The sequence below is a fragment of the Saccostrea cucullata genome, unplaced genomic scaffold, assembly GCF_032062105.1.
Source record: "Saccostrea cucullata isolate Sc308-1 unplaced genomic scaffold, CSIRO_AGI_Scuc_v1 ctg4637, whole genome shotgun sequence".
NCBI lineage: Eukaryota > Metazoa > Mollusca > Bivalvia > Ostreida > Ostreidae > Saccostrea > Saccostrea cuccullata.
In genome coordinates, this window is record NW_026918190.1 from 15,824 (window position 1) to 32,058 (window position 16,235).

Below are 16,235 nucleotides of genomic sequence, written 5' to 3' on the forward strand. Positions count from 1 at the left end.
ATTTTGGGGATTACTTTTGCATGACATTAGATAGGGCATACATATTTAAAACAATATCATATGCCGTAAGTATTAGAAATTTCGGTTAAGTGTAGGCATTTGAAGTTTTGTATTACGTCACGATCCAGTTGTAAACCGAAGCTTGCGATTAGGAGACGTGTATTTACCTTGAGCGCAGCTGTCATCATAGGTTGTGACGCATTAATGCAAAACTTCACACATAATTGAAATTACTAATATTAATGGCATCCCATCCACTAAGATACCGGAAGTGGGGGCACAGTTCTTTGAATTTGCTTGTTAAACCGAATTTGACAATGGAATGTTTAATCTACCTGCTCAATACAAAGGAATTGAAAGGGGGGGTCAACAGGGGATCCCCCCCATAGGCATTTGTTCCAACCTCTGGAATTTCAAAGGGTCCATATTTTATGCCCTCTTCAGCTTTGTACTTTTACAGAATTTTTGAAATTTGTCTCACTTTTAAATAAGTTTTCAATGTTTTCTCACAATGCTAAGGGTCCTGTCCGAGCCAGCACGCTACTGAAATCTGAAATACTGTTGGATGCAACCTGTTGACTCTGAACCCCTGGCATTGCAAGGACGAGGAGTGCATAACTATAATACATGTATTCATGTCCTCATTGGCAATTGATAATTGTTAGAATTAACAAGGTACACTTTCAATACACATTAAGCCCTGTATTTTTCAAGAATATGAAAGTGATATAAGAAATTAAAATTCATTGTGTTTGAATCATAGGAATTCCATGCAGTAAGAATACCAATATAGATGTTAGATCCGCTCGTATACTCTCTACACTAACATCTAACAACATCCCATTGAGAGTCACGTCAGAGGTCAATGTTTTCAAAGCAGTTTACATGATATATCCAAAAATTGAAGCGGGCGACGGTGGAAGACACTATTTTCTAATTAGGAAAATAAGCACAGAAATGAGCCATTCTAAGGCTTTTCTGCATTAAACTTAGAAATGTACCAAATTAGTGACGTCATATTTCCAGAATGGTCCTCCTTCATGCCAATATTCTTTCATAATTTCTCATACTGGTATTCATCTATTCAACTATTGTAAAACTACTAAAAGCCAATTTCATAACTTTTTAAAAACATAAAATTTTTAAGGCACAATAAAGCCCAAACCGTACCTTCTTCTTTTAGCGAAAGATAGATTTAAGACCTTGTGCCAAAAATCAGGTCCATTGCACTGCATTTTTGGGGGGTAATTTTTTTCATCGGGTAAAACAAAACAAACTCTCAAATTAATATATAGATACTGTATCTTTTACTGTAAAAGGTAACAATCATAAGCTATTTAAAATTAAAATCAAAAATATAAAGTTAAAGGATCCAATCTTTGAATTTAAAAATACAATAATTTTTAAAGTGTTTAAAGTGTTGAGACAATGTTTTGACAGATGGATATATGTACTACATGATTGTAATGGTATTTCATATATAATCAATAACCTGACTTACTCAAAGAAATGCATATTATATAAAATACATGTAAAAATATCTTGATATATTTTCATTGGCCCTTGTCTTTGGATTTCAATCATTCTTACAATTCAACAACATTACTAATAATAAATAACATTCTATGATAAAAAGTGTAAATCATTTTTTGGTACTAATTAGTTGACTAGCTAACAATGGATTAAAATAGTAAACCATAAGAAGTAGAACTATTTTCCATATCACTAAATTCTAAAAAAAAAAATCACAAATAAAAATTAATGATATTATTAATACAAAAAAAGAAGGAAAATCATAAAAATAACATAATCATTTCATAAATCAGAAGACAACAAAACAGAAATTAACTTAATCAAACACGTTATTGTTTTTTTTCAACATGAACAGAATCATTCAACATTGATATGCCTGTAGCACCTTACTATGTGACTAAACTACAATAAAAAGTTGTAAAGGTTCATGCCTGTAGCACCTTCCTATGTGACTAAACTAAAATAAAAAGTTGTAGAAGTTCATTAAAGCTATGGTCCAACAATACAAAATTCTGAATATAGAGTCTAAAAATGTGATGCATGCATACAAATGGTCAAAGGTTTAACTCTTTTCCCCCTAATGCATTACATCCTTTACCCCCTGATGCCACCATTTGACGCTATGCCCCATTTCCCTGATGCCACCATTTGACGCATACACACAACAACCCTAATTTAGCTCTGTGATTTCCCCTGTTTCTAAATAAATTCAGGACTAAAATAACAGCCAATCATGTGTATTACAGTCATTAGGTAATGTTACTATAATTAGTAAAGTCACATGTTGTGAATTCACATGAGATTTACCTGTGTAAAAACAATGGCGCCTAGTCTGTTTACAAGAAGAAATTGGGCCTTGTTACAAGCAAAATTCAGCCTTAATATAGCATTTTTTGTAACATACCTTGGATTGCATTAGCATTCACAATGTTTTTACATCAGTTCTAAAGTTGAATTTTATAGAAATAAAATTTTACAATGAAAATTAGAGGAAGAACATCATAGAATCTTTAACAATTAAGAACAACAATGGCGGCCACAGATTTCCCATGTGTTTTATCAGTTTATGAGTACATGTACTAAATAATCTACTTTCAGCATTTTTTTCATCTGGGCATTGATTTAGATAAAAACATGTATTAATTTATTTTCCCCAAGACTTTTGCAAGAAGTGGTCAACTAAATATATAAAATAGTTAATATAAACAATGGTTGCTTGAACATGATTGTGAAGTTTAGTTGGCTCAAGTCTAAGATAATTACCTATCATTATCAATCTATCTTGATTAATATTAATTAAAAAATAATGAGCCTTTTAATTGGTTTGATATTATATTTTAAGTTTACTGGTATATTTTATAGAAAATTTCTTTCATAGAATGGATAATATGAAGATTAGTTGTGAAAAATTCATTTTACCTGGTTTCACCTATATATTGTTAATTGTAGATTAATTATTCTTAGAAAATTATATGACAATACTAAAGTTCAATCCATTCCCCAAACATTGATATATAATATGTGCCACTTTGATGATGTTTAGGTACTTAATTAGCATGTTCTAAATGTAATGGTCAGTCATTTCAAGTCAGTCAAAATGGCTTCAGGGGGCAGCCAGATAAACACTCTAGGGAAATCGCAAATGCGTCAAATGGTGGCAACAGGGGAAAAGAGTTAATATGCTTACACCATAAAAAATGTAATTAATAGTTTTTCAGGTCAAAAATCTCAAAATTCAATGCATGCATCAGTTGTTCAACAAAATGTGATATTAGCTGAATCTTTATTGCTCTCTTAACATAAAAAATTATAATTTGTTAAATTTACCCGGTATTTAATGTTATTCTTAATACCTGTATTTGTTATAAAGCCAATAAATGAAGGACCGAAGAATATTGTTTATCTGATAAAAAGTTTCTTTACTTAATACTGTTATGAAAAAGGAAATAACTTAATTTTCTTTTTCAAATTTGAAAAATAGAAAATTGAGTTATTTCCCTTTTTTAAATGATGATAAAACTGATCAATGTGGCAGTTTTTGACCTGATGTGGCGGCGCCTGAGAAACTATTCATTAATTTTTTTGGCCTTACTTTTGATACACTGAAACAATAATGCAATCAATGCATGTCTATACATGTCTACAATAAAAAGTTTTCAATACTATTTAAAGCTATATGGTCTGGTAATACAATATTCTGAATATACAGAGTCTGAAAAATTATATGTACCATTGGTCAATACAAACTCATCACTTCAAGTTTTAAGTTTGCATTCCTACTTTTGTTACATTGAAACAATATTGCAATCAATGGTATTAGGAAATGAAGTTTACAACAACAAATAAATACTCTGTGCTTGAATTTTTTGCTCTGATTTAGTCTACCTGCAAAGTTCTTCAATGGTACTTTTTCACATTATCATTCAAAGCTTGCAATATCTCGAAATTTCTTTTCCATAGATCTGGGTAAGTACATTTTAACTCGAAAATAAAAGTTCAACAAACGTCACTTATAATGATCAACAATAAGCACTTCTAAAAATTTGTTTTCCCCCAACCGCTATTTAATTGCTCTGGAAAGCAAGTAGCTCATTAATTTTTTTTCTCTTGTTATTTTGCAAATGTTCATTTAGCATTATACACATGACAATTTCAAAAAAGAGGCAAGAGTATGACACAATAAAGCACCAGGAATGTATCCCATTAAACAGGGGGCATTGTCCTTAAATCATCTCCCATGTGGATATATGAAAATGATACAAGTTTAACAATTTTTCCATGGTAGAATTTATACTGGGTTCACTCCAAAATTGCAGTGTGGCAAGTATAATTTTAATAACAGACTGACAGATTACGTAAATCAACCAGCTGTTACAAATAAATATGACTTATGTTACATTTGTAATGAATTAAAGGCAAAGTGTCATCCAGGTCCACAGAAAGCAATTTCCATTTCCAAGTTGGAGTGGGGGAGGGGGCATCACAACCCAATAGAAATTCCTTAAAAATAAAAAGGGGATTTCAACCCAACAGAAACTCCTTACAAATAAAAAAGGGGGGGGGTGGTACAACCAACAGAAATTCTCCGACAACCAAAATATGGAGGGGCACAACCATAAATTAAATGGAGCCCTACTCTAAAGTATATGTATTATACTGAACATCATTCCTCACAAAAACAGACTGTGAGGGTCCTCCACCCCTCACAAACACACACTGTGGGGATCCTGTGACATCCCTCATAAACACACACTGTGAAGATCCTCCACCCCTCACAAACACACACTGTGAGGGTCCCCCTATCCCTCATAAACACACACTTTGAGGGTCCTCCCCCACCCCAACAGACCTCTCAATTGTCACAGCTTCACATTTTTGATTAATAATATATAATTACTTTAGAAAAATGCATGGAATTTTGATTTGCGAATAACACATGGATATATATACATTTATATATCACTGATATGCAAACTTCAACAAAACACTATTGAAAAAAAAATCAATACAGAATGATGCCATTGTCCATCACTTTCTCTGCCTCTCTGGTGAATCCACAAGAAAATTTGAGTCCCGATAAACACAGCAATATCAAGTTAAGAAAGAAGAGAATGACGGCCACCATCAGCATGTAGAATGAGAAATCCAGGTCGGCGTGGCTGACGAAGCCCTGGTGCTGGTCCTCCCGTGGTAACACGCTCTTCTTGTAGTGCTGGAAGTACAGCACTAAGTACACCACCACCGCCAGCAAGGAAAACAACACTACAATATAGAACACTCACTATTCAAAACTAAAATATTTTCTCCTAAGATTTGAAGAAAAATTAAATGGTTTAGGGTCCGTAAGTTACTGTATATGTAAAAAAAAATTAATTATAAATGTAAAAAATTGAATAAGATATTATATACATTCAAATCTCGTTATCTTGAACTTTAAGGGACTGAGAAGAAATATTGAGATATTCATTCCTATAGGATATTGAGGTAGGGGTGTGCAATATTACCGGTATATCGGTATATTGCGGTATTATCCACCACGATAATATATCGCGATATGAAAATCAGATACCGGTATTTCACGATATTTATAAAATATATAAGAACCTCCTTTATTGTAGAAACTGCTAAAATAAAACTGGAAACTTCTAAGGCTTTTTCTTTCTCGTTGAAAGAATACTTCGCCAGCTTCGTTCGTTCGAGAGAGAGAGAGAGAGAGAGAGAGAGGGGAAGCTTTAATTCACTGTTGCAGTTTTGAATATCTTACTTTAAAATAAAATTGCTAATTGATAAGACTTTAAAATGAAATAAATTTATAAGAAAGAAAATATATATTTAACATTTTTACAGGGTGTATACCATGTGCATTGTGGTTCTCAAAATACACGATCGACATCGCGGTGAAATATCAAGTTCAATATACATGTACATATTACAAGTAAATGGTCGTCCATGTTTTCACTTGTAGCAGTGTTGCTTTAATTCGTTTTTAATAACTTTCATGCCATTTTAAACACCTCATGCTATACCAGGAGCATGTATATATTAAAGCAGTAGATATAGGTCATGTCTTGTGAAATTAGGTCGGGTTAGACTAAAACACCAAAACGCAGGAAAACAGGTCACAATTTCTTTCTGGTTTTAAATCTATTATGTAACCACAATAAAATTATTTTCATATAGGCCTAGTATGTATATTGTTTTAATCTTTAATAACATTTTATGCTACTTCATTAAGACCCCCCCCCCCAAAAAAAATTAAATGAAACAAGAGGCCCAGGGGCCACAGCGCTCACCTGAGCACATCAGCTAGGAAAAAACACATATCAGATCAGAACTGAAAGTTAAGTTGGGGAGGGGGGGGGGGTGAATTTTAACCCCCAAAGGGATCATAATTTGAACGAACAAGAATCTACATTACCTGAGGATGATTCCATACAAATATTACTAATCCTGGCTTTGAAGTACTTGAAAAGAAGATTTAACAAGAGGCCCAGGGGCCACAGTGCTCACCTGAGCACATTGGCTAGGAAAAAGCACATATCAGATCAGAACTAAAAGTTTACTGGGGGGGGGGGGGGGGGGCTTTAAATTTAAACCCCCCGGGGGTTCATGATTTGAACAAACTAGAATCTACACTACCTGAAGATGATTCCACATAAATATCACTAATCATGGCTTTGAAGTACTTGAACAGAAGATTTTAAAAGGTTTCCCTATATGCCTATGTAAAACTTTGGTCGGAAATTATGTCCCCACCCTAGCCCCGGGGGTCATGATTTGTACAAACTTGAATCTACACTACCTGAGGATGATTCCACATGAGTTTCATCTTTCCTGGCCCAGTGGTTCTTGAGAAGAAGATTTTGAAAGATTTTTCCTATATATTCCTATGTAAAACTTTGGTCGGCCATTTTGGCCCCACCCTAGCCCCGGGGGTCATGATTTGAACAAACTTGAATCTACACTACCTGAGGATGATTCCACATGAGTTTCATCTTTCCTGGCCCAGTGGTTCTTGAGAAGAAGATTTTTAAAGATTTTTCCTATATATTCCTATGTAAAACTTGGGTCGGCCATTTTGACCCCACCCTAGCCCCGGGGGTCATTATTTGAACAAATTTGAATCTACACTACCTGAGGATGATTCCACATGAGTTTCATCTTTCCTGGCCCAGTGGTTCTTGAGAAGAAGATTTTTAAAGATTTTTCCTATATATTCCTATGTAAAACTTGGGTCGGCCATTTTGGCCCCACCCTAGCCCCGGGGGTCATGATTTGAACAAACTTGAATCTACACTACCTGAGGATGATTCCACATGAGTTTCATCTTTCCTGGCCCAGTGGTTCTTGAGAAGAAGATTTTTAAAGATTTTTCCTATATATTCTTATGTGAAACTTTGGTCGGCCATTTTGGCCCCACCCTAGCCCCGGGGGTCATGATTTGAACAAACTTGAATCTACACTACCTGAGGATGATTCCACATGAGTTTCATCTTTCCTGGCCCAGTGGTTCTTGAGAAGAAGATTTTTTTAAAATGCCATTAATTTTTCTCTAATTCATAATTATCTCCCCTTGGAAAAAGGCGTGGCCCTTCATTTGAACAAACTTGAATCCCCTTTACCCAAGGATGCTTTGTGGCAAGTTTGGTTGAAATTGGCCCAGCGGTTCTTGAGAAGAAGTCGAAAATGTGAAAAGTTTACGGACAGACAGACGGACAGACAGACAGACGGACGCCGGACAAAATGTGATCAGAAAAGCTCACTTGAGCCTTCGGCTCAGGTGAGCTAAAAAGGTTTCCCTATATATTTCTATGTAAAACTTTGATCGGCCATTTTGGCCACACCCTTACCCCGGGGTCATGACTTGAACAAACTTAAATCTACACTACCTGAGGATAATTTCACATGAGTTTCATCTTTCCTGTTTCAATGGTTCTTGAGAAGAAGATTTTGAAAGATTTTTCCTATATATTCCTATGTAAAACTTTGATCGGCCATTTTGGCCCCGCCCTACCCCCGGGGGTCATGACTTGAACAAACTTGAATCTACACTACCTGAGGATAACTTCACACGAGTTTCATCTTTCCTGTTTCAATGGTTCTTGAGAAGAAGATTTTTAAAGATTTTTCCTATATATTCCTATGTAAAACTTTGATCGGCCATTTTGGCCCCGCCCTACCCCCAGGGGTCATGACTTGAACAAATTTGAATCTACACTACCTGAGGATGATACCACTTGAGTTTCATTTTTCCTGGCCCAGCGGTTCTTGAGAAGAAGATTTTGAAAGATTTTTCCTATATATTCCTATGTAAAACTTTGATCGGCCATTTTGGCCCCGCCCTACCCCCGGGGTCATGACTTGAACAAACTTGAATCTACACTACCTGAGGATGATTCCACATGAGTTTCATCTTTCCTGGCCCTGTGGTTCTTGAGAAGAAGATTTTTAAAGATTTTTCTTATATATTCCTATGTAAAACTTTGATCGGCCATTTTGGCCCCGCCCTACCCCTGGGGGTCATGACTTGAACAAACTTGAATCTACACTACCTGAGGATGATTCCACATGAGTTTCATCTTTCCTGGCCCTGTGGTTCTTGAGAAGAAGATTTTTAAAGATTTTTCTTATATATTCCTATGTAAAACTTTGATCGGCCATTTTGGCCCCGCCCTACCCCTGGGGGTCATGACTTGAACAAACTTGAATCTACACTACCTGAGGATGATTCCACATGAGTTTCATCTTTCCTGGCCCAGTGGTTCTTGAGAAGAAGATTTTGAAAGATTTTTCCTATATATTCCTATGTAAAACTTTGATCGGCCATTTTGGCCCCGCCCTACCCCCGGGGGTCATGACTTGAACAAATTTGAATCTACACTACCTGAGGATGATTCCACATGAGTTTCATTTTTCCTGGCCCAGTGGTTCTTGAGAAGAAGATTTTGAAAGATTTTTCCTATATATTCCTATGTAAAACTTTGATCGGCCATTTTGGCCCCGCCCTACCCCCGGGGGTCATGACTTGAACAAACTTGAATCTACACTACCTGAGGATGATTCCACATGAGTTTCATCTTTCCTGGCCCAGTGGTTCTTGAGGAGAAGATTTTTTAAAAATGCCAATAATTTTTCTCTAAATCATGATTATCTCCCCTTGGAAAAGGGCGTGGTCCTTCATTTGAACAAACTTGAATCCCCTTTACCCAAGGATACTTTGTGCCAAGTTTGGTTGAAATTGGCCCAGTGGTTCTTGAGGAGAAGATGAAAATGTGAAAAGTTTACGACAACGACGACAACAAAGACAACGACTACAACGACGACAGACAACGGACAAATTTTGATCAGAAAAGCTCACTTGAGCCTTCGGCTCAGGTGAGCTAAAAAGATTATATAATCTGTAAAAACTTTTTTATTTCAATCTGAAAATTCTCCAAGAGAGTTCATCTTGTTGTACTATTTTACCTGGAATTTGATTAAAAGTAAAGTGTTAATTTGGTGTGCAAGCAATGTCTTATCTCTCCTCCCCCTTTTAAACTTAAAGATAAATTCAAATAGTCTTTGAACTTGACAGCATTTCAAACATTCTGCTCAAATTTATTAATGATAATTAATCTAAAATATATTGCAATATATTGCAATATTCAAAGTAAAATATTGCAATATACATACATGTTAACTCTCCCGATTTAGGCGGGAGTCTACCGCTTTTTAACTCCATCTCCCGCCTACCGATTTAATTCAGAAATCTACCGCTTTTCTTCAAAAGCTGCGTCTAAAGTATTTTTGGTTCGCTTGGGTATCCATTTTTAAAGCACTCTCATAAAATCTCGCTAGATATCGCGTGATTTGCCTCAGAATCATACAAACGCTTTTTTGTACATAGATTTCAAGCACGGATTTGACAACGACACCAACATAAGACTACCAGTGATTACATTGGTTACGATAAATTAATCAACATCCCTGCCATGAAAAAGGAGATACAGCTTTTGAAAATTAGATGAAAACATTTGACATCGTCTTTAAAAGCACAGAAGCTCACAACTTTATCAATAAAGTCAATAGAAATCACTCGATTAAACAAGCCATGTGGCACATCTCTACTTTCGTTTTCGATCATCGCGGGAAATCTGATTTACATAACAAACTTGTTTTAGATCTCGCTTAAACCATGCCATCATTTGTTTTGTTTAAAAACTGAATGAACATTCAGAATTATTGCTTCTAGGTTATTTCAGCAAAGATCACTCTTCAAAAGGCTAAGTAAAGCAGCCAATCCAAGCAAAATGATGAGCATGAAAAATATTTGAATTTGTACAATTTATGTCAAACTTAAGGTGTTTCTGTCATCTTTTTGCTGTTGATATTTAAGATTAATTAGTGTAGGTACCTGATTTCATTTAAAGCTTATAATATACATGTATATTACATGAAAGATATCGATAATCAAAGCGTTAAACAACGCGAGCGCAATGCTTCCGCTTTTGAGGTCTGAATCTCCCTCTTTTTCATCACAATAGGTTAACATGTATGCAATATATCGCAATATGGTTTTCCTTCGCAATACCCAACTCTATATTGAGGTTAAAATACTGAAATGAAAAGTAATTAGGTATTTTGACTTTTAAATCACCTCACTCAGGCGCGGATCCAGGATTTAAAATTAGAGGGGGCACCAAAAGTAGGCAAGGGGTCTGGGGCCGCCTTGAGGCCTCCAGTGGGTCCAGGGCAAAGCCCTGCTGGGGGCCAAGGAGGCGAAGCCCCCAGAAGCTCCTGGATTCTAGAGATTTTGTAGGGTAAAAATGAGGTCTAGCAAGTATACATATTTACATTTTCTAGATGAAACTGTGATTTACGTTAATTTTGACAATTTTTGGGGCCGGGTGCGCCCCCCCCCCCCCTTAAATCCGCCTCTGTCACTTCATGTGTGAATTCACAATATCCGTGTTCGTACTAAACGAGTTTTACTGTATCTTCATGGTATTTGAGATATGAGTGTCAAAAAATTACGGGAAAACTACTCACATGCCAGTCCTTTCCAAATGAATAGACCAAGTGGCCCAGTGATGGTCTCGATGGGTTTCCCACAAATGTTGAATGTAGCGAATCCAATGTAGACCAGGCCCCAGATCATTCCCAAGGCAGACATGACTAAGACCACCACCCAGAGGCTGAAGGGAAATAACCCATACTGGTACATTTCTGTATCTCCAGCTACAATAGGAGTAAAGTGGTAAAAAAAATAATATTAACACCTGATAAAATAAAATAATAAAATTTTATGATGACTTGTTCAAATTATACTTGTCAATGCATGGTATTACATTATTACAATAATCTCATTATGTCTTTCAGAAGTTTACAGCAAAATATATAGGCAAATTAATTATTACATTAAAATTATTACAGTCAGCTTACCGTGATGCAACACATTTATCAAATGGAATTACATGCACGTACATCAATTATAATGTGTATACCTGTTTGATTATGAGTGTAAAGATCAACCATCGCCTTCAGTTTTTTCCTTGATCCTATTCCTCCTACTTTGTCATTGTAAAGAATGCAGTACTTGCTATCACAGACAACTGTAATGAAAAGATAATTTTCATTTTATATATTAGGGCTGGGCAATAATATCGATATTTCAATATATTGCAATACAATGACAAAAAATATCGTATCGCAATACGATTTTGTAATATTGATATATTGGCAATATGTTTAGATTAAGGAATTTTGTCATTTAGATATAAAAATGGACTCATGAAAGTTTGTTATTAAGCCAAACAGTAAGTCAGAAGTTGTTTTGTGGGAACATTTCAGAGCATAACTTAAATGAAATCAACAAGGTTTTTTTTTCTGTGTTGGTTACTTATCATAGTTATGTACATTCTGCATGTAAATTAAAGAAAATATAGTAGAAAATGCCATTTTTATTACATTGAAAATATTGCAATACATATCGCAATACAGTTTAAAATATCGCAATATATCGCAATACGAAATCTCGGGCCAATACCCAGCCCTATTATATATAAATTTAAATAAATTTGTAGGTAGCACAGGTATATTAACAGAGGATCTTACTTGTAGGAGTAAGCAAATATTCACCGAATACAACCAACTGTTCAGCACCAACATATTTATGAGACAAGAGTTTTTATAACCCCACCCCCACCCCCCGTGCTTGATAAGTGGGAGGGTATATAGTAATCGGTATGTCCGTCCGTCCGTCCGTCCGTTCATCCATCCGTCTGTCTGTTACGCTTTAGGGTACCCATCTCTTATCCACAACTCTTCTTATACCACTGAGTGAAATTTAATGAAACTTTCACAGAATCTTTATTACATATTGCAATTGTGCACCTCCTATTTTACTTTTTGATCTGACACATATTTTGGGTTTCCCGGCCACAGCAAAACATAGTCTTTGCCATTATAACCATATGGGAGGCGGGGGGTATCATTTAGTGAGCTCATTGCTCACCTTTAGTTTTTTTTTCAGTGCTTGAAAATATTGATGCATCTACTTACTTATACATGTAGTATAAATGATGACCAGCTCAGCCAAACAGACATGAAAAGAATGTACATGTATGAGGTATTAAATCTGTCTCTGAGATATTATTTTGTGTCTATATGGCAGATCATTATACCCCCACTTGAAATGCGGGAGGGTATACAGTAATCAGGATGTCCGTCCGTCCTTCTGTCTGTCTGTTGCACTTTGGGGTACTTATCTCTTATCTGCAACTCCTCTCATACCACTGAATGAAATTTGATAAGACTTTCACAGAATCTTGAATACATATTGAAATTGTGCACCTCCTACTTTACCTTTTGATCTGACACATATTTTGAGTTTTCCATAGCAAACTTTAACTTGGACACTGCCATTCTATTCATATGGGAGGCGGGGGGTATCATTTAGTGAGCTAACATTGCTCACAGTACCTCTAGTTTACAATGATCTACCAGTAATTCAAAATTTTATAGAGGGGGATTTTTTTCAGGGCCTATGTGGACCTTCGTTAATTACATGATCAAGTTATATATGGTCGTAAAGAGGGCCTATCTCATGACTTGCACAACTTTGAATAATTTGAGTAATAAACTTGGCTTTATTTAATGCACATATCAAATCCCAGAAGTGAATTGTACCATAAAACTTTATTGTGAAAAAATTGAACAGACAAATTCAAAATGACCTGTATAAGTCTCAAATTGAATTTAAAATTTCAAAGTTTTTCATCAAATTTCTACAATATTGTCCACATAATTCATTGAAAAAAATATATTGTGAAACACAATTTATTTTTTAAATTAATGTTCTGAACAGTTTCAGGGAAACACTGAAACTTTTCAAAAACATTAATTTTATGAAACACTGGTCACCTATAAGCATGATAAGTAACAGCTTGACTGTATATATTATCTTTGAAACAGGTTGTTTGAACAAAACATGATCAAATTTTTAAAATGCAACATTGCAGAAAAGAAAACAGGTGATATGGGTACATGGTTTAATCGGGGTAGATCTATATAGTACTGCATTGAACACTAGGTGGTTATAAATAAAACAAGTCGTGACAGGTGCACAGACTTCCTGTTCCTGGATTCGCAGGAATGTCCGTAACTCCGGTCACCGTAAACTTCATCGATAAGAAACAAACACCCCGATTAAATGATTCAAAACCCTATACAAAGTTATAATCCTGAATTAGTGGGCTCTGAAGTACTTCCTCATATCTGTACATGGGTGGTATTGGCACTTAAACATTTTCTTCATCACTTACACTAACAGGTGCTTGTGATTTATACACTTGTAAAAGTTCCCCGGCCAATGGTTATATATATTATACATGTATTGAGTTCTTATACATATATAGTTATAGTAAATACTAAAATATGCTGAATGCTTGTGGATTTAAATAAAACGACATATTCCACATGATGTAATATTTTAAACTGAATGATTGTCATATTGTATATATATATATATTTTTTCATTTCTAATTTTTTTTCTCTGTGATAACTCTTTGAAAGTTAGCGCAGTTGATTTCTTGATAATTCTATACGAATGTAAATTAGGCAGATTGATAGGTCAGGAGCTAAGGAGGCCCAAATATGCATGTAAATCTCATGCGGCTGCCTTCGTGTTTGACGTTAGTGGCAGAGGACTACTGGAACTGGCATGGGAATCCTCATGTAACTTAAATTAATGGAGAAATAATGTACAAATAGTGATTTTACAGACCTGTGCTATTTTTATTATCCATATATATGAGTTGAGCTGTTGAAGCTTACAAGAAGTGGGTCAAATTCCAAGGTCAAGGTTAAAAATCAATTTAATGGTACCCAAGGGAGGTCTTGTCTTAAGAAATATACTACCAAAGATTATGGTTCCAAAATGTCTTTTCACAATTACACCTGTGTCAGAAGTCTGAAAGCTTTAATTAGCACAATCTGTTCAAATTTAGGTAATTATATGGACAAAGTTAAAGTTTGGTACTTTTTTCAAAAGTGGGTCAAACTCAATGGTCATGTTCTAGAGGTCAAGCATGTTGGCACCAAAAGAAAGATTAATCATTATATGTAACATTATCATGATTATATACATTTATTGACTGAGTTCAAGGGCAACATGCATTTTGTCGGACCCAAGAACCAAACTGTCTGCCTGAGGCCGTTAAGCCAAAGGCAGACAGTTTGGTTCAAGGGTCCGACATTTTGCCCGAGAACTCTGTCAATAAATGTTTTGTTATACCTTTCATTTTATTTTATGTTTTTGACATACATGTATTTTGTACTGTATTCCATGATGTAAAATCATGTCTGTTACTGTTTAACACCAACGAATGAAAATGAGATTAAGCTCCGCCCATTCTGTGACGTAAGCGGTCCAATATCTCTCCGAGCAGTCCAACATCTCGCTCAGCGGTCCAACATCAATTTTTTTATGCCCGCTCAGCAAAACATTAAAAATATTAGACTTTTTTTCCGTATAGATTTATATAGGAACAAATTTTAAAGGTATAACAAAAGATATGAAAACCATAGCTCCAATCAATTAAAAGTTATGGGGAACATTAAAGTTTTTTTGGCAGACAGACAGACAGAGTGATCAGGACGAACCTAGATACATATATATACAATACGTACCCTCGAATCTTACGGTGGCATAATAAATGATCAAGTGACAGTCTCAATATGACCCCCCCCCCCTTCTGTTTTCATTTTCTAACACTGAACAAATTAAAAATCAATATGTTTCCAAGAACAAATAAAATGAAAGCTTATCAAAATGATCTACCCGCTATACTATGAGGCCTCGGTCCATTTCCGTAGTTAATTCTTCGACTTCCACGGAATAAACCAAAGCTACCATTCATGCTGGGCACATTGGAAACGTTGTAGTTTGATGTGGTGTTTTTATTTCCCGTGGCTTTTATCCAGTTATCGGTGGCAAAAGACCCCACCATTAATCCCAGAGCCACGAGAGTCAGAATCAGTGTTATTATGACGAACAGTTTTTGACGCTCTTCTAGCGCCATTTCTTTCAAATCCTCCAAGAAAACACGCGTCAGAAATTAACGTAGGAAACGCATTTTGATTTTTCACCACCTGTCCACGCCCTTGTACTGTGTTTATCGGAATTCATGGTCGATGTCATGCACACTACCTGATTTATCCATTGACGATTATCATTATCGAAAGCGCTCAAAGGACGGGGACCATACAAGGATAATCAATATATTGAGAGAATGAATAAACTTCAAGGCAATTATTTTCCGGCTGCGGAGAGAGAGAGAGAGAGAGAGACGCAGTGTATAGTACAATACTTTACATGCAAATATTTGAAATAACCTAAACTATTTCTAAGCTTCATAACCAATTAATCAACCATTTACTATTTTAAAAAAATTTCAAAATGAATATGCATAACGTTAGAAATAAAAAAAAAAAAAAGAATTATACTTTATGGGTTAAAAATTTATTACAGAAACAATTTAATTAAGTGCCTGTCGGTCTAGATCTTTTCCTTTGATTCCACGGGGCATATGACTACATACATAACTCTTCAGGACAGAAAAAAACTCTTTGTAATATTTTTTTATTAATTGATTGAATATTTCCATCTCTCTGGCTGATGATCTTCCAGGTGAAAAAATATTTGACTTAAAAAAGGGGGAGGG

General features: G+C 35.3%; 1 protein-coding gene across 2 annotated transcripts; it reads right to left on the minus strand.

Moving 5' to 3' along the window:
• Positions 1 to 1,342: 1,342 nt before the first annotated feature.
• Positions 1,343 to 15,729, minus strand: LOC134259050 (clarin-1-like). Of its 2 annotated transcripts, XR_009990268.1 has the most exons (5): positions 15,353 to 15,729; positions 11,517 to 11,624; positions 11,062 to 11,250; positions 3,223 to 5,295; positions 1,343 to 2,110 (listed from the first exon to the last, which is right to left on the minus strand). XR_009990268.1 is itself a non-coding variant. In XM_062741654.1 (4 exons), exons 1-4 carry the CDS (start codon positions 15,591 to 15,593, stop codon positions 5,036 to 5,038), a joined length of 798 nt encoding a protein of 265 aa, XP_062597638.1. In that variant the 5' UTR covers positions 15,594 to 15,729; the 3' UTR covers positions 3,208 to 5,035. The 2 variants fall into 2 exon arrangements, 1 of the variants encoding a protein (XP_062597638.1); XM_062741654.1 differs by lacking the exon at positions 1,343 to 2,110 and having other exon boundaries at positions 3,208 to 5,295.
• Positions 15,730 to 16,235: the final 506 nt, after the last annotated feature.

Excerpts from the sequence above, each read along its gene's own strand:
- LOC134259050 (XM_062741654.1), bottom strand. The coding sequence starts at position 15,593 with ATGGCGCTAGAAGAGCGTCAAAAACTGTTCGTCATAATAACACTGATT. Across the intron at positions 11,625-15,352 it reads GAGGCCTCATAGTATAGCGG|TTGTCTGTGATAGCAAGTAC; the intron begins GTAGATCATTTT and ends TTTTCATTACAG. Across the intron at positions 5,296-11,061 it reads CATTTGGAAAGGACTGGCAT|TGTTGTTTTCCTTGCTGGCG; the intron begins GTGAGTAGTTTT and ends TCTATATTGTAG.